At 44.0% G+C, this 24,084-nt stretch overlaps 1 protein-coding gene across 2 annotated transcripts in view; it reads left to right on the forward strand.

Moving 5' to 3' along the window:
• The first annotated feature begins 3,556 nt into the window (after positions 1–3,556).
• LOC126365865 (SPARC-related modular calcium-binding protein 1) overlaps positions 3,557–24,084 on the forward strand; it is a 710,118-nt gene continuing 689,590 nt past the window's right edge. Inside the window, exon 1 of one of the 2 annotated variants that reach the window (XM_050008539.1) lies at positions 3,557–3,810. In XM_050008539.1, the coding sequence (XP_049864496.1) occupies positions 3,703–3,810 (108 nt within the window). In that variant the 5' untranslated portion in view covers positions 3,557–3,702. The remainder of the gene's footprint in view (positions 3,811–24,084) is intronic. The other variant, XM_050008540.1, reaches the window with a different exon arrangement.

The raw sequence follows: 24,084 nt of genomic DNA on the forward strand, positions 1-24,084 counted from the left end.
GTCGAATACTGAGTGTGTGGAGTAAGCCTGATTATGGTACATTATGGTCATGACTCTGAAATCTATACTCGATGTTAACAAATTTCTCTTCTTCAGAAACGCTTCTCTTGCCATTTACTACTTTAAGCGTCTCATTTCCTAATCTAATACCCTCAGAATCACCCGTTTTAATTTGACTACATTCCATTATCCTCGTTTTGCTTTTGTTGATGTTCATCTTATATCCTCCTTTCAAGACACTGTCCATTCCATTCAGCTGCTCTTCCAGGTCCTTTGCTGTCTCCGACAGAATTACAATGTCGATGGCAAACCTCGAAGTTTTTATTTCTTCTCCATGAATTTTAATACCTACTCCAAATTTTTCTTTTGTTTCCTTTACTGATTACTCAATATACAGATTGAATAACATCGGGAATAGGCTACAACCCTTTCTCACTCCCTTCCCAACCACTGCTTCCCTTCCATGCCCCTCGACTCGTATAACTACCATCTGGTTTCTGTAAAAATTGTAAGTAGCCTTTCGCTCCCTGTATTGGACCCCTGCCACCTTCAGAATTTGAAAGAGAGTATTCCAGTCAACATCGTGAAAAGCTTTCTCTAAGTCTACAAATGCTACAAACGTAGGTTTACCATTCCTTAATCTATCTTCCAAGATAAGTCGTAGGGTCAGCATTTCCACGGAATCCAAACTGATCTTCCCCGAGGTCGGCTTCTATCAGTTCCTCCATTCGTCTGTAAAGAATTCGTGTTAGTATTTTGCAGCCGTGGCTTATGAAACTGATAGTTCGATAATTTTCTCACCTGTCAACATCTGCTTTCTTTGGGATTGAAATTATTATATTCTTCTTGAAGTCTGAGCATATTTCGTCTGTCTCATACATCTTGCTCACCAGATGATAGAGTTTTGTTAGGTGTGGCTCCCCAAGGCTGTCAGTAGTTCTAGTGGAATGTTATCTACTCCCGGGGCCTTGTTTCGACTTAAGTGTTTCAGTGCTCTGTCAAACTCTTCACGCAGTATGATATCTCCCATTTCATCATCATCTACATCCTCTTCCATTTCTGTAATATTTCCCTCAAGTACATCGCCCTTGTATAGACCCTCTATACACCCCTTCCATCTTTCTCTTCTTTGCTTAGAACTGGCTATCCATCTGAGCTCTTAATATTCATGCAGGTGGTTCTCTTTTCTCCAAAGATCTCTTTAATTTTACTTTAGCCAGTGTCTATCTTACACCTAGTAATATATGCCTCTACATCCTTACATTTGTTCTATAGCCATTCCTGCTTAGCCATTTTGCACTCCCTGTCGATCTCATTTTTGAGACGTTTGTATTCCTTTTTGCCTGCTTCATTTACTGCATTTTTATGTTTTCTCCTTTCATCAATTAAATTCAATATTTCTTCTGTTACCCAAGGATTTCTACTAGAGCTCGTCTTTTTACCTACTTGATCCTTTGCTGCCTTCACTATTTCATCTCTCAAAGCTACCCATTCTTGTTCTAATGCATTTCTTTCTCCCATTCTTGTCAGTCATTCACTAATGGTCTCTCTGAAACTCTCTATAACCTCTGGTTCTTTCAGGTTATCCAGGACCCATCTGCTTAAATTCTCACCTTTTTGAAATTTCGTCAGTTGTAATCTAAAGTTCATAACCAATAGATTTTGGTCAGAGTCCACATCTGTCCATGGAAATATCTAACAGCTTAAAACCTAGTTCCTAAATCTCTGTCTCACCATTATATAATCTATCTGAAACATTCCAGTGTCTCCAGATCTCTTCCACATATACAGCCTTCTTTCATGATTCATAAACCAAGTGTTAGCTATGATTAAGTTATGCTCTGTGCAACATTCTACCAGCCGGCTCCGTCTTTCATTTCTTACCCCAACTACATGTTAACCTACTACTTTTCCTTCTCTTCCTTTTCCTACTATCGAATTGTAGTAATCCATGAGCATTGAATTTTCGTCTTCCTTCACTATCTGAATAATTTCTATTATCTTATCATATATTTCTTCAATGTCTTCGTCATCTGCGGAGCTAGATGGCATATAAAGTTGTATTACTGTGGTAGGCGTCGTCTTCGTGTCTATCTTGGCCACAATAATGCGTTCACTATGCTGTTGGTAGTAGCTTACCCGCTCTCCTATTTTTATATTCATTATTAAACCTACCTCTGCTTTACCCCTATTTGATTTTGTATTTATAACCCTCTATTCACCTGACCAGAAGTCTTGTTCCATCTGCAACCGAACTTCACTAATTCTCACTATATCTAACTTTAGCCTATCCATTTCCATTTTTAAATTTTCTAACCTACCTGCCGGATTAAGGGATCTGACATTCCACGCTCCTATGCCTAGAATGCCAGTTTTGTTTCTCCTGATAACGATGTCATCCTTTAGTCCCCGTCCAGAGATCTGAATGGGGGCTATTTTACTTGCGGAATATTTTACCCAAGAGGACGCCACCATCATGTAGTTTCCACTTGATCTTAGCCGTTCGCAGTACCAGCACAGTAAGGCCGTTTTGGTTAGTGTTACAAGGCCAGATCTTCTGTTTGGAACCTCGCGATCGCTACTTTCGCAGGTTTGAATCCTGCCTTGGGCATGGATTTGAGAGATGTCCTTAGGTTAGTTAGGTTTAAGTAGTTCTAAGTTCTAGGGGACCGATAACCTCAGATGTTGAGTCTCATAGTGCTCAGAATCATTTGAAGCATTTGAACAAGGCCAGATCAGTCTATCATCCAGACTGTTTCCCCTGCAATTACTGAAAAGGCTGCTGCCCATCTTCAAGAACCACAAGTTTGTCTGGCCTCTCAGCAATACCCTTCCGTTGTGGTTGGACCTACGGTAAAGCTATCTGTATCGCGGAGGCACGCAAGCCTCCCCACCAATGGCAAGGTCCATATTTCATGGGAGGGGGGGTGGCGGAGGGGGTTGTTTTTTTATGTACCAAACATATTTTTGTGTAGGTGAGCTGAACCTTTGAATATCGGCAAAAGTTTTGTTAAGTTGTGTATGCCGGACTACTTCGTGTAGATTGTTATTCATGGATGTAGTTCGGTATTTTGAAAGTGTTTTCTCATGATTTCTCCTCCTCGTTTGTAAATATGCGTCGAACTATGTCGCTGTAGCTCGGACGCGTTTCACTGCACAAATCTGCGTCTCTGATGCGCTGCCGACTGTCGTTTGCTGACTGCTTTGTTTTAGTTTGATGTTCGTGAACTTCGAATCTGTTCCGTTTGTTTCCATTCTCTCTCTGTGTGTATGAGTGTGTGTGTGTGTGTGTGTCTGTGTGTGTCTGTGTGTGTGTGTGTGTGTGTGTGCGCGCGCGCGCGCGTGCGTGTGTGTGTGTTATTTTGGGTGTCCAATAATTTGTTTAGACTGTTGAATTGTGTTGGGTAAATAAAGACGCCCCGTGTTCGTTTAAAGGCGTGACACTGAATGTGCTACAAGATTGTTACGCAGATTCTGTGAGCCACCAAAGAAATTCGACCTGCGGACGCCGATGGCTCCTTGCGTTAACTGCGGGTGTCCGTCGCGGCGCGGCGCTGCAGTCGCCGGCCGGCGGGAAGCCCGCGCGCACGCTAGCTGCCGCGGGGCAGTGCGTCGCCGGCGCTCGTGGAGTCTGCGCGGTTCGTGTATGCACGACAAGCCGCGCTCAGCCGTCAGTCCACACGCGACACTCGACGCTCCACGATGCCCACCGGAGGTGCTCTGCAGCGACTGGCGGAGGCGCTGCCTCTGGTGCTGCTGTTGCTGATGACGGTTCCGGCCGGCTCCTTCGCTGCACAGGCCACTCCTCAGGTACAGGTCCCTCTTCTTCAGCAGTTCCTCGGTTAGTATCAGGTGCCGATCCTCAGGATACATGCACATCAGTTTTCAATCCCTGTGCGGGGCTGTACCTGGGATCAGATCACATTAGGTTTTCGTTCCATAGACCCAAAAATGAAATGATTCTCGTGGGTGTCGGACATGTCAGGAAGTAAAACATAAGAAAACCTAGAACATTTGAATATAATACTGACTTCTCTGGTCAGTAGATTGTCAAGATTTGTGAATACCTGGGACTGCTAATATTTACAGAATTACACTGTCAGGGGATGTAACATAGTTATGCACTTTTAATAAATTGATCATACACAAAAATACCTAATCTTGAGTTGTGATCAACTGCTGTCAGAACCTAAATCTAACAGACATTTTTACTTACGCTGTTCCAATAGTATCTGTTGCTATATTCATCTATAGAGTAGGAGGAGTTGCCTACCAAAAATTCCTAGAAACTCTGTGTAAACTGTGCTTTTTCAGCAACCAAGTTTTTGACGGTTGCTGGCAATTTGTTGAAAGTGTGGTTCCTGAATATTGGTCCCCTTTATGGACCAAGGTTATCACGTATCTTAAGGTAGTTTAAGATACTTCAAAGGAGAGATATACAGACCAAAAACGTCTATACTATCGACAGACAAACTTGGGATGAACCCACCTCCCTTTCCAATCCCTGGGCGGTGATGTACCATGGTTTGTTACAGTGTCGTAACGTAGCCTAACAAACCATTACCAGAGAGATGCAATGCCAAAAAAAGGATATATTGTTGACAGACACTGCTTTGGAATTTCGCTATTGGGTGTCAAAATCGTAGTACCGGTTCATGTCGAAGTCATGGAACAGCAAAATGCTATGAGATCGGATACAACAATTTGTTTCCAAATTTCTTCTCGTCAGACTTTCTAGTCCTATTGACTTTCACAATTTAATACGAAACGCTGCTACTTAGAAATGAAAAATGTTTTCACTATTGTGGCTCTACTTTTTTCCTAATACAAATAGTTAGGTAACGCTCATAAATTAATGTGGATTCATGCAACTTTTCTAGTGTCCTCAAAGGTGTATAGTCCTACCAAGAACATGTACATCCTAGTGTGGCACTTCTCATACTTGAAACAAAAGTTAAAAACTGCCACGATCTTCATTCCAACAAAGTATCAGTCACTGAAAATTTTTATTATATTAACATACCTAGAAAAAAAAACCATGGAAATTATGCAGATCTTGACACCGTTGATTTCACAATATCTTGCTCGATCAACTCCTTTAATGGCTGTCCATTTTTTCTGTAGGTCACAACTTTATATCTTTGTTGTTATGCTTTTCTATTGCTACACTATCGTCATCAAGTGGAACTTTCTCAAAACCGTTCTTAGAGAAAAGTTGTGTCCCATCTCTTGAAGCAACATATAAGATGGCCAAGAAAATGCCTGTACAAGAAATCGGCACTTCTTTTCACTAAAAATTGTGATGTACGAAGCGGTTTGCACCCCGTAATGATGGTATAGCAGTCTATACGCCTAGGGAACAAAATAAAAACTTGCATTATATCCAATCAGAATATCAGTCTGAGTCTTCCCAGTCTGTAATGTATGAAATAGATGTAAGTTTACATCTCTAACAGTCTATTACGCTGTCAGTTGTTATTCGTCTTTAGCTCATATCTTCATTGTCTGTATCTGCAGAAAATGGGATTTACAGCTCAGCCTTAATGCGAAACGTCGTTTCTGCTGGTCTAAAACGTTTTTATAAAATATTTTTGTCGGCAATAGACTTTTATTGCAAAGGATATCGAAAAATACCAAAATTATTTAGTGAGAATGCAGTGAGGTACGACGTTTTTCCTAGTTATACACAGGAATGTGAGCATATTACCTCTTCCGGTCTTAATATCAACTGTTACAAGTTTTTTTCAGTATAGTGTGTAACTAAAGTATGACTAATAAACTTAAACATAACCCATACTAGGTTGTAATGCGATTTTTATTTAATATTGCGATAAGATAATTTCGACACTCATTAAGATAAGACATTACTGCAGTTATCTGTTTTATCTTAAATTGAATCTAAATTAGCTAATCGCACGAATAAATAAAATTCACATTACAGCCTACTACGGACCATGTTTACGTTTATTAAACATCCGAAGGTCGTGGATCTCCGCAAATACAAAATTTTAAAATATGAGTATTAACTGTGCAGTTTACTGGTTGGGTAAGGCTAGTAATGGATCTTAACAGTAAAGTACACTTGCAAAACCTACATTCTTTATGTGCATAACATACGGACACTGTAACAACAACCGGAAACAATACGTCACTTTATTAACAAGACCTGGGACTTTTATTACAGACACGCTTAGAAGAGTCCGCTCTCTTACTGACGAGTCCGTCCGTTATTCTGTGACACAATGAAGTGAGTGTGGAACTGTGCCACCAACGGGGCCAGTTCGAGGACATTTTTCCACACAAGCAACATATCATTTGGAGTCCCTCCCACCCACGCTCCAAGTCATCAGTGACCTTTCCTTGGCCGGCCGGGGTGACCGAGCGGTTCTATGCGCTACAGTCTGTAAACGAGCGGCCGCTACGGTCGCAGGTTCGAATCCTGCCTCAAACATGGATGTGTGTGATGTCCTTAGGTTAGTTAGGTTTAAGTAGTTCTAAGTTATAGGGGACTGATGACCTAAGAAGTTAAGTCCCATAGTGCTCAGAACCATTTGAACCTTTCCTTGGGGCTGTACACATTTTAACTCGGATCTATGGATGATGACAGCACTAATTTAAACAAACGCGTCACTGGTATAGTCAGATGAAAATATTTACTTCAAGCACTGAAACACAAGAGACTTATTCGTTATTTACCTTTAAACGTTATACACAGAAAAGTTAAAGAAACTGGTGCACCTATCTAATACCGCTTAAGGCCCCGGCGAGGACGCAGAAGTGCCGCAACACGACGTGGCATCGACTCGACTAACCTCTGGAGTGGTGCTGGAGGGAACTGACACCATAATCCTGCAGGACTGACCATAAATCCGTAAGAGTACGAAGGGGTAGGGATCTCTTCTGAACGGCACGTTGCAAGGCATCGCAGATGTGCTCAGTAATATGCATGTCTGGATAGTCTGGTGGCCAGGGAAGTATTTAAACTCAGAAGAGTGTCCCTGGAGCCACTCTGTAGCAACTCTGAGCGTGTGCCGAGTCGCATTGTCCTTCTGGGATTGCCGTCGGAATGCACGATGGACATGAATGGATGTTGGTGATCGGACAGGATGCTTACGTACGTATCACCTGTCAGAGTCGCATCTAGACGTGTCAGGGGTCCCACATCACTCCAACTTCACGCGCCCCACACCATTACAGAGCCCTCACCAACTTGAACAGTCCACTGCTGACATGAAGGGTCCATCGATTCATGAGGTTGTCTCCCTAACCGTAAATGTCCATCCGCCCGATACAATTTGAAACGAGACTCGTGTTGCGCACTCATGAAAGGTACAGGAGTGAGCTTTTGGCTCCGAAAGCCCGTATCGACGATGTTTTGTCGAATGGTTTGCATTCTGATACTTGTTGATGGCCCAGCATTGAAATACGCAGCTGTTTGCGGAAGGGTTGCACTTCTGTCACGTTGAACGATTGTCTCCAGTTTTCGTTGGTCTCGTTCTTGCGGAATATTTTTCCGGCCGCAGCGATGTCGGAGATTTGATGTTTTACTGGACTCCTGATATTTACGGTACACTCGTGAAATGGTCACACGGTAAAATTCCGACGTCATTGCTACCTCGGAGATACTGTACCCCATCGCTCGTGCACCGACTATAACACCACTTGCAAACTCACTTAAATCTTCATAACATGCAATTGTAGCAGCAGTAACCGATCTAACAACTGCGCCAGACACTTTTTGTTCTATATAGGCGTTGGCAACCGCAGCGCCGTATTCTGCCTGTTTACATATCGCTGTATTTGAATACGCATGCCTGTACCAGTTTCTTTGGTGCTTCAATGTTTTTTGCGAGATAACTGGGAATGTGTGGCTACGACCTGTCACTGACTTCAGTTTCAAATACAGTATTTTCCTACTTACTGTAAATGTATTTGAAGTGTAGACTCTTCGATTTAATCCCCAGAAAATTATTCTCTTATTTAATTGAAGGCCTACCTTTTCTTTGGGGAATGTGGGATATGCACGATGGGGCACCGGCGCTTTTTGATGCTAATAGTACATTTTTTACTGAAAACAGGTTGCTTTGGCTAAAATACAACATTTTTTCAACATAATCTCTGTTTAATGCGACGGCCTTGTGCCTCCTTGCTGCAAGGGCCTCTATGCCCGCCTGGTATCACACTATTGGCCACATCAGAGGCAACGTCTGGCCTCATCAATAACCTTACCATCATCCACGTACTGTTTCCGGAGGACTGCATCATTCATTGGACAAACGGATGGAAGTCGGAAGGTGCGAGATCCGGCTGTACACTGCGGTGATGCAAGTCATGGGATACATCCTAATATCGGGTCGGATCTCCTTTTGTCCTTCGTAACGCACCAAGTTGAGGTGGTATGGACTCAACAAGTCGTTGGAAGTCTCCTGCAGAAATACTGAGCCTTGCTGCGAACAATTGTGGCCTGGTGACATGGTCTGACAAGCCATAAAAATTCCTTCGTCTGGGAACGTGAAGTCCATGAATGTCTGCAAATGGTTCTCCAAGTACCCAAACATAACCATTTCCAGCCAGTGATCGATTCAGTTGGGCCAGACACCACAGTCCATTCCATGTAAACACAGTCCACATCATTATGGAGACACCACCTGCTTACACAGTGCCTTGTTGGCAACTTGCGTCCATGACTTCGTGGGCTGCGTCACACTCAAACCTTGCCATTTGATCTTACCATTTCAAGTAGGTAATAATCTGACCAGCCCGCCTCTGTGGAAGAGCGGGTCTAGGCCCTTCAGTTTACAACTGCGCGACCGCTACGGTCGCAGGTTCGAAACCTGCCTCGGGCATGGATGTGTGTGGTTTCCTTAGGTTAGTTAGGTTTAAGTAGTTCTAAGTTCTAGGGGACTGATGACCTCAGATGTTAAGTCATCTGATCAGGTTACGGTGTTATAGTCGTCTGGGGTCCAAGCGATATGGTTACTAGCCCAGTAGAGGAGCTGCAGGTGATGTGTGCCATTAACAAAGGCACTCGCGTCGGTCGTCTGCTGTAGTATCCCCTAACGATACTTTTGTCACATGTCTTACGTTGATTTCTGCGGGTAGTTCACGCAGTGTTGGTTGACTGTTAGCACTGCCAACACTAAGCAACCGCCGTTGCTATCGGTCGTTAAGTGAAGGTCATCGGCCACTGTGTTGTCTGGTGAGAGGTAATGCCTTATATTTGGTATTCTTGGCGCACTCTGGACTCTGTGGATCTCGAAAGATTGGATTCCCTAACGATTTCCGAAATGGGATGTCACAAGCGCCTAGCTCCAAATTTCGTGCCGCGTTCGAAGTCTGTTAATTCCCGATGTGCTGCCCCTTGATCACGTGGGGAGCCTTTACACTATATGTGCGTATCGTTGCCCCACTTGACGGTAGTGTGGTTGAAGAAAAGCAGTCCAATGAAGAAACGTCCAATTGTGCAGCGAGGTGTTTTGTTTGTTATCCGCCGATCGCCTCCCATGTTAGTGTCCGAACGTTCTAACACTGAAGGACTCACAGCCGTGTACGGCCGGACGGCACGCGGGATGTCGGACAGGTTTGCGCGACCTTGTTGCGATGATGATAAACGCGTCACCCAACGACCCACCGTGCTTTTGTTCACTGTCGGGTCTCCGCAGACATCATGCATGCGCCTATGAATATCTGCGACACTCTGGGTTTCCACCAAAAGAAACTCAGTGACAGCTCTATGATGCCAATTTGAGGCTATGTTTAGTGCCGGCACCAAGCGGGAATTTACCAACACTGTCCCATAGCAAATTATGCATTTTTCAGTCGAAATTGGGCGAGAAAAAAGTCTTCCATAACTTACAGAATGCCCCTTGTAGAAGACGACTCCCAACGCCACAATTTGGCCAGGTCAAACACAGCCTGTACCGCGGTTTGTGAAACGCCAATTCTCTGGGTTTTCATATCTGATCATCTCAAAAGTGAAGTGTACAGCAGTACCGTTGATAAAACTGAAGAATCGGCGCAGCGGATTTTACTGCCTTGGCAAAGCCTCCGAGATGCATTATTCTTCTTCTTTCTTGGCTTGCGTTGTTCGACTGACTGCAGGATCGGCATTGTTATAAGGATTGAAGCAAAATCAGTGACAGCGGATGCCCTTCCTGCCACCACCCTCCCACCGAGGCGGAATTCGTATACCCCACCTGTCAGCGTGTAGAGCAAAGCGAATGTTCAAATCTAAGATCGTTTCCTAAATGTTTACACGTTAACTATCTCAGGCGGGTCGCGAGCATCAACCTAGTTGTATTTGGTATACCGCCTGAAAACCACATCCAGGATACACATCCTCGTAGTTAATCCACGAGACTGATTCGATCCGGGGACGGCGTTTCTCCGAATCTCTGAAGCGGCGCGTTAACGCGCTCGGCTATGCGGGTGGTTCAGTGTAACGAGATGATCCAGGGGTATCTGAAAGAACTTGTATTCACTGCGAAGAAGAGTATAGTATTGCCACCAAAAATGAGGATAGGATGTGCAGTACCTCATTTAACAAGTATGTTTGTACGGTAAATTGAAACAGGTAACTTGTTGAAGCAGTACTGAACTGCTTGTTAAGGTGGTTTGATTGAAATTTGAAGCAAACTACATGGAGCCATAATCCAAAAATTTACATTTCAAATACATATACACTAACTAGGACAATATACAGGGTGGTCCATTGATCCTGACCGGGCCAAATATCTCACGAAATAAGCGTCAAACGAAAAAACTACAAAGAACGCAACTTGTCTAGCTAGAAGGGGGAAACCATATGGCGCTATGGTTGGCCCACTAGATGGCGCTGCCATAGGTCAAACGGATATCAACTGCGTTTTTTAAAATAGGAACTCCCATTTTTTATTACATATTCGTGTAGTACGAAAAGAAATATGAAGGTTTAGTTGGACCATTTTTTCGCTTTGTGATAGATTGCGCTGTAAGAGTCACAAACATATGGTAACAGGTAGGTTTTTGAAAATTAAAATACAGAACGTAGGTACGTTTGATCATTTTATTTCGGGTGTTCCAATGCGATACCTGTAGCTTTGTGAACTTTTCATTTCTGAGAACGCATGCTGTTAGAGCGTGATTACCTGTAAATACCACATTCAAATGTTCAAATGTGTGTGTCATCTTATGGGACTTAACTGCTAAGGTCATCAGTCCCTAAGCTTAACCACTACTTAACCTAAATTATCCGAAGGACAAACACCCACACCCATGCCCGAGGGAGGACTCAAACCTCCGCCGGGACGAGTCGCACAGTCCATGACTTCAGCGCCCCAGACCGTCCGGCTAATCCCGCGCGGCAAATACCACATTAATGCAATAAATGCTCAAAATGATGTCCGTCAACCTCAATGCATTTGGCAATACTTGTAACGACATTCCTCTCAACAGCGAGTAGTTCGCCTTCCGTAATGTTCGCACGTGCATTGACAGTGCGCTGACGCATGTTGTCAGGCGTTGTCGGTGGATCACGAAAGCAAAATCCTTCAACTTTCCCCACAGAAAAGATATCCGGGGACGTCAGATTCGGTGAACGTGCGGTCCATAGTATGGTGCTTCGACGACCAATCCACCTGTCATGAAATATGCTATTCAATACCGCTTCAATCGCACGCGAGCTATGTGCCGGACATCCATCATGTTGGAATTACGTCGCCATTCTGTCATGCAGTGAAACATCTTGAAGTAACATCGGTAGAACATTACGTAGGAAATCAGCATACTTTGCACCATTTAGATTGCCATCGATAAAATGGGGGCCAATTATCCTACCTCCCATAACGCCGCGCCATACATTAACCCGCCAAGGTCGCTGATGTTCCACTTCTCGCAGCCATCGTGGATTTTTAGTTGCCCAATAGTGCATATTATGCCGGTTTACGTTACCGCTGTTGGTGAATGACGCTTCGTCGCTAAATAGAACGCGTGCAAAACATCTGTCATCATCCCGTAATTTCTCTTGCGTCCGGTGGCAGAACTGTACACGATGTTCAAAGTCTTCGCAATGCAATTCTTGGTGCATAGAAATATGGTACGGGCGTAATCGATGTTGATGTGGCATTCTCAACACCGACGTTTTTGAGATTCCCGATTCTCGCGCAGTTTGTCTGTTACTGATGTGCGGATTAGCCGCGACGGCAGCTAAAACACCTACTTGGACATAATCATTTGTTGCATTTCGTGATTGACGTTTCACATGTGGCTGAACACTTCCTGTTTCCTTAAATAACGTAACTATCCGGCGAACGGTTCGGACACTTGAATGATGTCGTCCAGAATACCGAGCAGCATACATGGCACACGCCCGTTGGGTATTTTGATCACAATAGTCATACATCAACACGATATCGACTTTCTCCGCAGTTGGTAAACAGTCCATTTTAACACGGGTAATGTATCACGAAGCAAATATCGTCCGCACTGGCAGAATGTTACGTGATACCACGTACTTATACGTTTGTCACTATTACAGCGCCATCTCTCACAAAGCGAAAACAGTTGTCCAACTAAAACATTCATATTTGGTTACTTAGTACACGAATATGTAATGAAAATGGCGGTTCCTATTAAAAAAAAAAAAAAAGCTGTTGATATCCGTTTGACCTATGGCAGCGCCATCTAGTGGGCAAACCATAGGGTCATCTGGTTTCCCCCTTCAAGCTAGACATGTTTCGTTCGTTGTAGTTTTTTCGCTTGATGCTTATTTCGTGAGATATTTGGCCCGGTCACTATCAATGGACCACCCTGTATAGGACTGACAGTGACGACACGTAAACACACATTCACCGTTATCTGGCAAATGGCTCATTTGAGGACTCATTTCTCGTTGACAATTTTAGTTTCACTTATCGTATACTTTCAACCACTTCAGTTTTCGCTACTAATTGTGATACATGTTGTGTTCAGGTTTTGACCTCAGGCATCCCTCTCAGCTTTGCGCCCCAAGCGGCCGCTTGTATCGCCGGGGTTTTAAACCAGATCTCGCCGCCAACAGACTTCCATATTTCACTGTATCGTTGCACTGTGGAAGCATTGTGCGTATCTAATTTTCAGCCAGCTGTGAGACACCGGGGTGAAACACTAGTTTCCGTACAGGTGCCATGGACATCTGCTTCCGCACTTCACAAATCAGCGTGAACAGAGCCGGAAAAGGCGCTATTTGTTTGGGGTATGTTAAGGTTTCTTCTGTTTCCGTTGAAGAGAAGAACATACACAGGGAGTGAACAAAAATATTAAAACAATAAAATCACAACATATCATCATGCCTAATACCGGTGTAGGAAAGTAGTTGGCATTCAAAACAGCTTCTAGTCCTCTCAGAGAGGATAAACACATTATTCATGCAAAATAATGGCAGGTTCACGAAACGAGGAAGGGGGTGGATAGCTACCACGCACCCCCCCTCCTCCAAAGCAGATCAAAAAAGCTCTATAATATTGAGAGCTGATGACTGTCGTGGCCAGGGGAGACGCCACAATTCATCCTCGAGCTCAGAAAACCATTCCTGGATGACGTGAGTTTTGTGAATAGGAGCCCTGCGCTCTGCGAACACAGCATCATCTTTGGGGAAGAAAAATTGTACCATGGGATTGACGTGATCAGCCAGAATAGACACATAACCTCTGAAATTAATGCGATCTTGCAGAGTAACCATAAACCCATGGAGTAACACGATATGGCTGCCCAAATTATTATTGAACCCCCACCACTTTTCGTTCTTGGAACTTGAAATCCACCAGAAGATGGAAACAGTGTGCGACAAGACTCATCCGACCAAATAATATTCTTCCATTGCTTCATAGTTCTCATTTTACGGCTTCGGCGCCACGTTTTTCTATTACGGGCATTTCCATCACTGATGAGTGGTTCTCCAATTCCAGCTCGTCCTGCAGTTCCCTGCTTCTGGAGCTACCTTCGTGTTGTTTCGGTTCTGACATAGTTCACGAGCGCTATATTCAATTCTGCAGTTACGTTTGCAGCTATCGTCCACCTAGTTTTCGTCACAGTCGTTTTCAATGACCGTCCGTCAATATCACTAGGTGCATACTTCGGTCCGCGTTGTAACTTGGCTGAAGACGTTTTTCCGCTTTCCCTGTATGCGTTACAAATATTCGACATGGTGCCTGTTGAAACGCCAAACACTTTGGCTCCCGCCATATCAGCAACGAGAATTTGGCCGCTTTCACTTAGCTTCGAAATAACTCACACAGAATACTGTTCTGACCGCGAAAGACACAACGTACTGAGGGCGCTGAGCAGGTGCCGTTGGCGGTCAAAAACGTGAGCGCAACCTGCGGGCTTGGCATTTATGATCAAGCATGCATTTTTCGCAGTGTTTCCATATTTCTGTCTAACCCTTGTACCTCTCTGCTAGCGTGTAGTATTCTGTCTATTGAAATAGGTATGGGACTATAGAATTTATATCTAAAAGCTGCCTAAATTCTATTTTTTTCACACTGTAATAGATTATTAGTTTCTCTCATTTCAAATTTTTCGCCCCATGTTCCCACATCCATGTTACTCTTTTTTGTCTGATTCAACTCACCATGTTCGTCCAGCTGAATATGGTCACTTTATAATGTAAGCCCCATAAAGCGTGACATAAAATTGCTTATGTTGTAGACTTGTCACCGAACCAAAGCCTGTGACTATCCACGAATCAATTTACGAAGAAATGAATTTTGTGGTGATCAGGTCTTAAGCTTGAAGTGGATGTGGATAGAGAACCATTCTATCATTTGCTTATAGCTCTTTGAGAAAACCACTAAAATCCTAAAACCCGATGGTGGGCGACTTAGAGACACCAAGGAAACCCTAAATGAAGATGGTAATAGTGGACGACTTAATGACATAACAGAAATCCCAAATCCAGATAGTGGTGTGGGGTTTGAAACCCACTCGTTCAATATACTAGCAGGCCACTGCCCAATCCAGTTCGGGCTAAACTTATTTGATCGTTTCATTTCATGTCTCCTAGCGTTGAACTTCTCAAGGATTTGTCGAACATGACTGGGCTCAGTTGTGTTTCATTAATGTGTAGTATTACAAAATGCACCAAGCATCCTATCCTCGGCAGACGACTGTTTTGGGAGGCAATGTGGGAATACCGCACTGATACCCAGAACAACATTCGAGTGGCGACAGTTTACTGCTGGGAGTTTTCTGGGAAAGTTCCGTGCATCTATCAAGAAATTCATGTGCAGAACCCTAGTACGACATATTCAGGATTGCTGCTCCAGGGTAAGGGATTCTTATGAAGACTACAAATTAATTTATAGACGCGCTACTAGTACTGTGGCCAAAGCTGTCTAAAAGTGAGACAAGAAGTCCCTGGCAGTACTCCCAAAGTTGCCCACCCCCACCCTTCTGTAATTTAGTTTACGCAGTTTTTGCAAATTTTATAATTTTGTAAGTAAGTTTAAAAAATGAAACATTACTTAAAAGAAGAATATTGATAACAAGTATTGCACACAATCGACCATGACAGCAGCAAAAGCCCTCATTGGAGCGTCTAGTACATTGCACAGACCCTCCACCTTTTCTGACTGCTTCCACGACCGCCATATCTCGCTCCTATCAGTCGGCAGAAATTGGTAAAAATTGTAAACCTTCGGTCAAAAATATTTGCTTCAGTACTCGCTGGCCAACCTTTGATGTTATAGAATGCACTATCGAAATAACAGCAAGAACTCCATTGTTAAACATGAGTCATACGTGTGAACCACGAGCACAGTTGCCAGAGAAAGCAAGTTAGCTATAGATACTGCGATTATGAATATCTCTATAGGCAGTTCAGCAAAAGAGGAATGGACATCTCTAAAACGGACGATCACAGAAGTTGGGAGGAAAACCATAGGTACAAGAAAGGTTACTGCGGAGAAACCATGGGTAACAGACAAAATATTCAGTTGACCAACGAAATATGGAATGACAATTCAGGATTAGGGAAATAAGTCACTTAGGAATGGAATGAGTAGGAGTGCACGGAAGGCGAAATGTGTCCTTGAAAAATTATGAATAAATCAAAAAAGAAATGATTGTCGGAAGCACTGACTCAGTATAGAAAAGTCAAAACAACCTTCTGTGAAATTATAAGTAAGGTCGATAATATGAAGAGTGTAATGGCATTATTAAACGCAAAAGAGAGATCGAACAGGTGGAAAGAGTATGTTTAAGGCTTATCTCATGACGTGAAAGAAGAAGAAACAGGAGTCGACGGGGAAGGGATAGGGGATCCAGTGCTCGCATCACAATTTAAAAGAACTTCGAACAGCTTAAGATCAAATAAGGCAGAAGGGATAGGTGTTATTGCATGGGAATTTCTAAAAACACAGGGGCAAGTGGCAAGAAAACGACTATTCCCTTTGGTGTGTATAATGTATGAGTCTGGCGATATACCATCTGACTTTTGGAAAAACATCATCCACACAATTACGAAGATTACAAAAGCTGACAAGTGCGAGAATTATCGCACAATCAGCTTAACAGCTCATGAATTCAAGTTGCTGACAAGAATAACACACAGAAGAATGGAAAACTGAGAATCTATTAAATGACGATCAGTTTGGCTGTAGAAAAAATAAAGGCACCAGCCAGGCACTTCTGACGTTACGATTGCTAATGGAAGTAAGACTGAAAAAAATCAAGGCACACTCATAGGATTTGTCGATCTGGAAAAGTCGTTCGACAGTATAAAATGGCGCAAGTCGTTCGAAATTCTGAGAAAAATTTGGGTAAGCTGTAGGGAAAGAAGGATAATATATAATCTGTACACGAACCAAGAGGAAACAATAAGAGTGGAAAAAGATTGAAGAGGGTCTAAAACAGCGATGTAGTGTTTCGCGTCTACTACTTAACCTATACATCGAAGAGGCAATGACGGAAATAAAAATGAAGTTTCAAGAGTGGGATTAAAATTCAGGGTGAAATGGTACCGATGACAAGATTTGCTTATGACATTGCTATCCTCGGTGAAAGTGAAGCAGAATTACATGATCAGTTGAATGGAATGAACAGTGTAATGAGTACAGAATATGGATTGAGAGTGAATCGAAGAAAGACGAAGGTTGGTTGATTGGTTTGGGGAAGGAGACCAGACAGCGTGGTCATCGGTCTCATCGGATTAGGGAAGGATGGGGAAGGAAATCGGCCGTGCCCTTTCAAAGGAACCATCCCGGCATTTGCCTAGAGTGATTTAGGGAAATCACGGAAAGACGAAGTTAACGAGAAACAGCAGAAATGGGAACATTGAGAAACGTATCAGAATTGATAATAACGAAGTACGTGAAGTTAAGGAATTCTTCTACCCAGGCAGCAAAATAACGATGACGTACGGAGCAAGAAGGACATAAGAAGCAGACTAGCACTGGCAAAAAGGGCATATCTGTACCAGAGAAGTCTACTAGTATCAAACGTAGGTCTTAATTTGAGGAAGAAATTTCTGAGAATGTGCGTTTGGAACACAACATTATATGGCAATGAGAATGGACTGTGGGAAAACCGGAGCAGAAAAGAATCGGAGCATTTGAGATATGGGGCTACAAAAGAATGTTGAAAATTTGGTGGACTGATAAGGTAAGGATTGAGGTGGTTTTCGGCAGAATCGGCAGGAAAGGAATATAGGGAAACACTGACAAGAAGAGGGGACGGGATGACAGGACGTCAGTTGAAATCAGGGCATGACTTCCACGGTACTGGAGGGAGCTGTGGACTGTAGTGGGTAAAACTATAGAGGAAGATAGAGATTGGGATACAGCCAGAAAATAATTGAGGACGTAGGTTGCAAGTGCTGCTCTGAGATGAAAAGGTTGGCATAAGAGAGTAATGCGTGATACGGCTGCATCAAACCAGCAGAGATGTCTGTTCGGTAGTAATCGAGTTGGACGGAATAGCTTTTTTTCTGTAAGGTTTTGCGCTCTCTTCAGCGTCTGCGCCCTTGGTGGAGCCATATCTCTCCATACCTTAAGTGAGGCGCAGAATATAGCTGGATCGGTATAACTCTTACGGAAGTGTAATAGAGGTGGTCAGAGAAGTAAATGGGAATACAGTACTTGAAAAAACGAGCGACATTGTCTTGAAATAGTTTGATGTGGAGAACCGGCATCTCTTATGGTCCATCATGTATCTCAGTTAGGAATCGCGAGGCTAAAGTAAGATAGATTATGGCGCGTACCAAGGCATCCATTAATTTTTTCTCTCTCTCCACAAAGGAGTAGAGCGATACAGGGAGAGATGCGCCTTCCGCCTTGAAGTTTGCAGTGACTTACGGAATATATAGAATGGAGCCGACTGAGGACGGTCCACAGCCGCCAAAGCTTCGGTCTGTCAGCATCCGCCTCCTACTTACTAGTCGTAATAAAAGCTTCTCATCTTTCCTGTCATAATACCTGGAGGAATCAGCATGGTGGAGGATTAATGGATGAGTCACAACTTAGGGATTGTCTTCACGGTTAATTCCTCACATTGATAACCATTTCTCCTTTTTCTTGGAATATCAATGCAGCAGTGTCCTTAGTATAGCTTCTGTGGCCTTTGGAACAGTAGAAGAGCGGTATTAGAAGTTTTGTGACGGCCAATGAGAAGTACTTTCGTGGATCAACACACAGTGTTCTGCCGTAAGACAAAGCTCCGCTTTTGAATCCAAACTGACGTGCAGTTCTGGCACACTTTGTCTGTAATAGACATTAAGTATTTCAGCAATAATTTCATTTTAAGTAACACAAGACTGTCGCGCTTCGAGACTATCCTCTTAATATGAGCTGAATTAAATAAAGTTTTTCGTTTATACACTCCTGGAAATGGAAAAAAGAACACATTGACACCGGTGTGTCAGACCCACCATACTTACTCCGGACACTGCGAGAGGGCTGTACAAGCAATGATCACACGCACGGCACAGCGGACACGCCAGGAACCGCGGTGTTGGCCGTCGAATGGCGCTAGCTGCGCAGCATTTGTGCACCGCCGCCGTCAGTGTCAGCCAGTTTGCCGTGGCATACGGAGCTCCATCGCAGTCTTTAACACTGGTAGCATACCGCGACAGCGTGGACGTGAACCGTATGTGCAGTTGACGAACTTTGAGCGAGGGCGTATAGTGGGCATGCGGGAGGCCGGGTGGACGTACCGCCGAATTGCTCAACACGTGGGGCGTGAGGTCTCCACAGTACATCGATGTTGTCGCCAGTGGTCGGCGGAAGGTGCACGTGCCCGTCGACCTGGGATCGGACCGCAGAGACGCACGGATGCACGCCAAGACCGTAGGATCCTACGCAGTGCCGTAGGTGACCGCACAGCCACTTCCCAGCAAATTAGGGACACTGTTGCTCCTGGGGTATCGGCGAGGACCATTCGCAACCGTCTCCATGAAGCTGGGCTACGGTCCCGCACACCGTTAGGCCGTCTTCCGCTCACGCCCCAACATCGTGCAGCCCGCCTCCAGTGGTGTCGCGACAGGCGTGAATGGAGGGACGAATGGAGACGTGTCGTCTTCAGCGATGAGAGTCGCTTCTGCCTTGGTGCCAATGATGGTCGTATGCGTGTTTGGCGCCGTGCAGGTGAGCGCCACAATCAGGACTGCATACGACCGAGGCACACAGGGCCAACACCCGGCATCATGGTGTGGAGAGCGATCTCCTACACTGGCCTTACACCTCTGGTGATCGTCGAGGGGACACTGAATAGTGCACGGTACATCCAAACCGTCATAGAACCCATCGTTCTACCATTCCTAGACCGGCAAGGGAACTTGCTGTTCCGCATGTATCCCGTGCCACCCAACGTGCTCTAGAAGGCGTAAGTCAACTACCCTGGCCAGCAAGATCTCCGGATCTGTCCCCCATTGAGCATGTTTGGGACTGGATGAAGCGTCGTCTCACGCGGTCTGCACGTCCAGCACGAACGCTGGTCCAACTGAGGTTCCAGGTGGAAATGGCATGGCAAGCCGTTCCACAGGACTACATCCAGCATCTCTACGATCGTCTCCATGGGAGAATAGCAGCCTGCATTGCTGCGAAAGGTGGATATACACTGTACTAGTGCCGACATTGTGCATGCTCTGTTGGCTGTGTCTATGTGCCTGTGGTTCTGTCAGTGTGATCATGTGATGTATCTGACCCCAGGAATGTGTCAATAAAGTTTCCCCTTCCTGGGACAATGAATTCACGGTGTTCTTATTTCATTTTCCAGGAGTGTATTACGTCGATTTTTGGCATTCCAAATTTTTCATCCGTTCAAGAGTCGGCGAACATTTGCTAGTAACAGCCTGATGACGACTAGATGCTCAAATACTTGCGATAAATCCAGCGACCTCAGTAGTGTCAGATCCAGGAATTTGACAGTCCGGTATTTTTCTTACTCTTCCCCACTCCAAGCAATGACAGCAGACTCTTTTTTTCCATGTCGGTGAACAGTTCAGTATTGCGTGGATGTATTTCATTCAGTATGTTTAATTTCTAAAGCCGTACAAACTTCACAGCTCATATCTTCAACAGTCAGTGGGACTCTCCATCAAGCCCAATCAACGAGAAACTCAAACCCAGATGTATGACATATCCTTAACAAACTCTGCAGTCATAATTTTTCCAGGTGACCAATTTTGCTTACATTACTGTTGTTTCATCTCTTGAAGAGATTTAGGTGTTAACTACCCTGAAGTGATATCACGTGGTATGTATGTAAAATTTTTATAAATACTTTGGAGATATCACAGGACGTTAACACCATTTCGATTGCAGTAGCACAGAACGTTTCAAAAAAGATTCATCCGATTTCAAAAAACCATTGGAGACTGAAGCTTGTGGAGAATTTTAAATTACACTAGCACCACAAAATTTCCATTTGCATAAGAACCATCCGATTTCACAAGAGAACACCTACGTCATTCTTCGCAAGGCACATAACGGTGTACGACAGAGGGTACTTCTGGTGCCACTCACCCTACCCCCCTTCCCTCTTCCAGTCGCGAGTGGCGCTTCGGAAGAATGATTGTCCGCAAGCCTGAGTATTAACTCTAATGTCTTTAATTTTCTTGTCGTGATCGTTTCACGAGAAATACGTTGGACGAAGTGATGTGTTGTCAGACTCTTTCCGAAAATTTCTCTCTCGAAATATAAATAGCAAACCTCTCCGTGATGCGCGACGTCTCTCCTGCAACGCCTGCCACTGCGGCTTTTGAGCATCCCCGTAACGCTCTCGCGCCGATTGAACGATCTCGTGACGAAACGCGCCGCTATTCGTTGGATCTTCTCTACCTCTTCTATAAGTCCTGCCTGGTAAGGACCCCATACTGACGCTTAAGAGTCGGACGAAAAAGCGCCTTATAAGCCACTTCCTTCGTGGTTGAGTTACATTTCCTTAAGATTCTTCCTCTGAATCTGTCTGACAACTGTTTTTCCTACTATTTCTTTTACGTGGTCATTCGACTTAGGGTAGCTCTGCATACTTACAATAGGTACTGTTTCCAGCAAGCTGTCATCAGGAGAATGATTGTACAGTAGTACATTTCTTTTCTATGTATGCGCCAGAGTCTGTGCCATTCATCAATCCTCTGCAGGTCATTCTATAAATTGATATCATCTTTTGGCGTTGCTATCGTCTTATAGACAACTACATCATCTACGAACAGTCTTGAAGAACTTCTACCGCTTTGTACTGGATCATTTATACGCAATGTAAACAGTAACTGTCCTGTCACACTTCCTTGGGGTATTCCGAAGATTACTTTTACATCTGTCGATTTTGTTTCGTTAAGAGCGACATGCTGAGTTCTGTCTACGAGGGAGCGTTGAGTGCAGTCACAATTCTGGACCAGGGCTCGGTAATCTCGTATTTTTTCCACTAAACGGCAGTGCAGGACGCTGTCAAATGCCTTCCTGAAGTCAAGGAACACGTCTTCTACACTCATGCTCATAAATCAAGGATAATGCTGATACATGGTGAAATAACGCTCTGGTGGGCGGTTTGCGGGTTTAAATCACCTCGAGGTATGACCATGCGATGCATTTGACCTACGGTCATCGCACGGTGGCGCTGGCAGCAGTCCACGTACGCAGAGGTGTGTTGGTGCATGTCAGAGTACGGTGCAGCGAGTAAGTGTGCAGACGTTTTCACACGTGCTAGTAGTGACTGTGTGTTGAAAATGGCTCAAAGAACACACATTGATGACGTTATGAGGGGTAGAATACTATGGCGGCTGGAAGCTGGTCAAACATAGCAGGTCGTAGCACAGGCCCTCCGTGTGCCACAAAGTGTGATCTCAAGATAATGGCAACGATTCCAGCAGACAGGAAACGTGTCCAAGCGCTACAGTACAGTATGTCCACAGTGTACAACTCCTCAAAAAGGCCGATTTCTCACCATCAGTGCCCGTAGACGGCCACGGAGTACTTTAGGTAGCCTTGCTCGGGACCTTACCGCAGCCACTGGAACAGTTGTCTCCAGACACACAGTCTACAGACGATTGAACAGATATGATTGATGTCAGGGTACATACGCGGGAAACAGTGACGTTTTGTAGCACATGTGTTTCGGGACGGTTTTCTCAACTTATCACCGATACTGTGGACTTACAGATATGTGTTGTGTGTGTTCCCTATGTGCCTATACTATTAGCGCCAGTTTTGTGTAGGGCCACGTTGTGTGGCACAACATTCTGCAGTTATCCGTAATTTATGAGCATAAGTGTACATGCGTACAGTTACAACCTTGGGGTACAATTAGGATCAAAGTTTCCATTTACCTTTCACAAATGTTCAGTGCATCCTCAACAGGATGCACGACAGACGTTAGTCAAACTCGTCTTATATTTCTTCGGTCGTGTATGGAGTTTCATTCCCTTCTGTTGCTAAACGGCGTGGCATTTCACTCACAGTTGTTGGATTGGGAGGCTCGTAGGACTCTTTCACAAACCCCTGTTCAAGAAATAACATATTTTCAGGTTACTCTGGAGTCCAATTGTGCAATGCGACATCCGCATTCTCCTACGTTTAGGCTAGTCATTGTTTGGAAATGATCTTGCATGCAGGTGCCATGCGGTGGATCTGTGTGCAGTTGAAAAATGAAATTGTCTGCATGTTCTCGCATCAGTGGAAAAGGATGGATGCCCAAAATATCCAGGTTTGTGAGCACTGAAACCGTCTTTTACTCAAAAAAGAAACGAGGCAGGACACATGAAGCGTTGGAGAATTTCTCATGTGCTCGTCTGTGGTATGAGGATGCTGCGTTACCAGTATTGTTTGTGTTCGTCGGTTCACTTTTCCATTTCAGTGGAACATGAAACGGGAGTTACCTCCCATCTCAACGTCCAAAACAAATTCACAGTACTTTACATTAGATTAGATTAGTACTTGTTCCATATGTCATGAATACGACACTTCGTAATGATGTGGAACGTGTCAGGTTAATAGCAGGTGTCTGTACAAGATATTACATTGCACAAAATATTACATGACACTTAATATTTTTAGTTTTTTTGTTGGGGCTGCGGAAATTACCCACTTACTATATCTAAAAATTCCTCTAATGAGAAGAAGGAGTTGCCATTAAGAAATTCTTTTAATTTCCTTTTAAATGCTATACGGCTATCTGTCAGACTTTTGATGCTATTAGGTAAGTGACCAAAGACTTTTGTGGCAGCATAATTTACCCCCGTCTGAGCCAAAGTTAGATTTAACCTTGAGTAGTGAAGATCATCCTTTCTCCTAGTGTTGTAGCCATGTACACTGCTATTACTTTTGAATTCGTTCGGATTGTTAATAACAAATTTCATAAGTGAATGTATATATTGTGAGGCTACAGTGAAGATCTCTAGCTCCTTAAATAAGTGTCTGCAGGATGATCTTGGATGAGCTCCAGCAATTATTGTTATTACACGCTTTTGTGCAATGAACACTCTTTTCCTCACTGATGAGTTACACCAGAATATCATGTCATACGAAAGCAGAGAATGAAAATAGGCATGGTAAGCTAATTTACTCAAATGTATATCGCCAAAATTTGCAATGACCCTAATAGCATAAGTAGCTGAACTCAAACGTTTCAGCAGAT

This window comes from Schistocerca gregaria, chromosome 4 (assembly GCF_023897955.1).
Source record: "Schistocerca gregaria isolate iqSchGreg1 chromosome 4, iqSchGreg1.2, whole genome shotgun sequence".
Taxonomy (NCBI): Eukaryota; Metazoa; Arthropoda; class Insecta; order Orthoptera; family Acrididae; genus Schistocerca; species Schistocerca gregaria.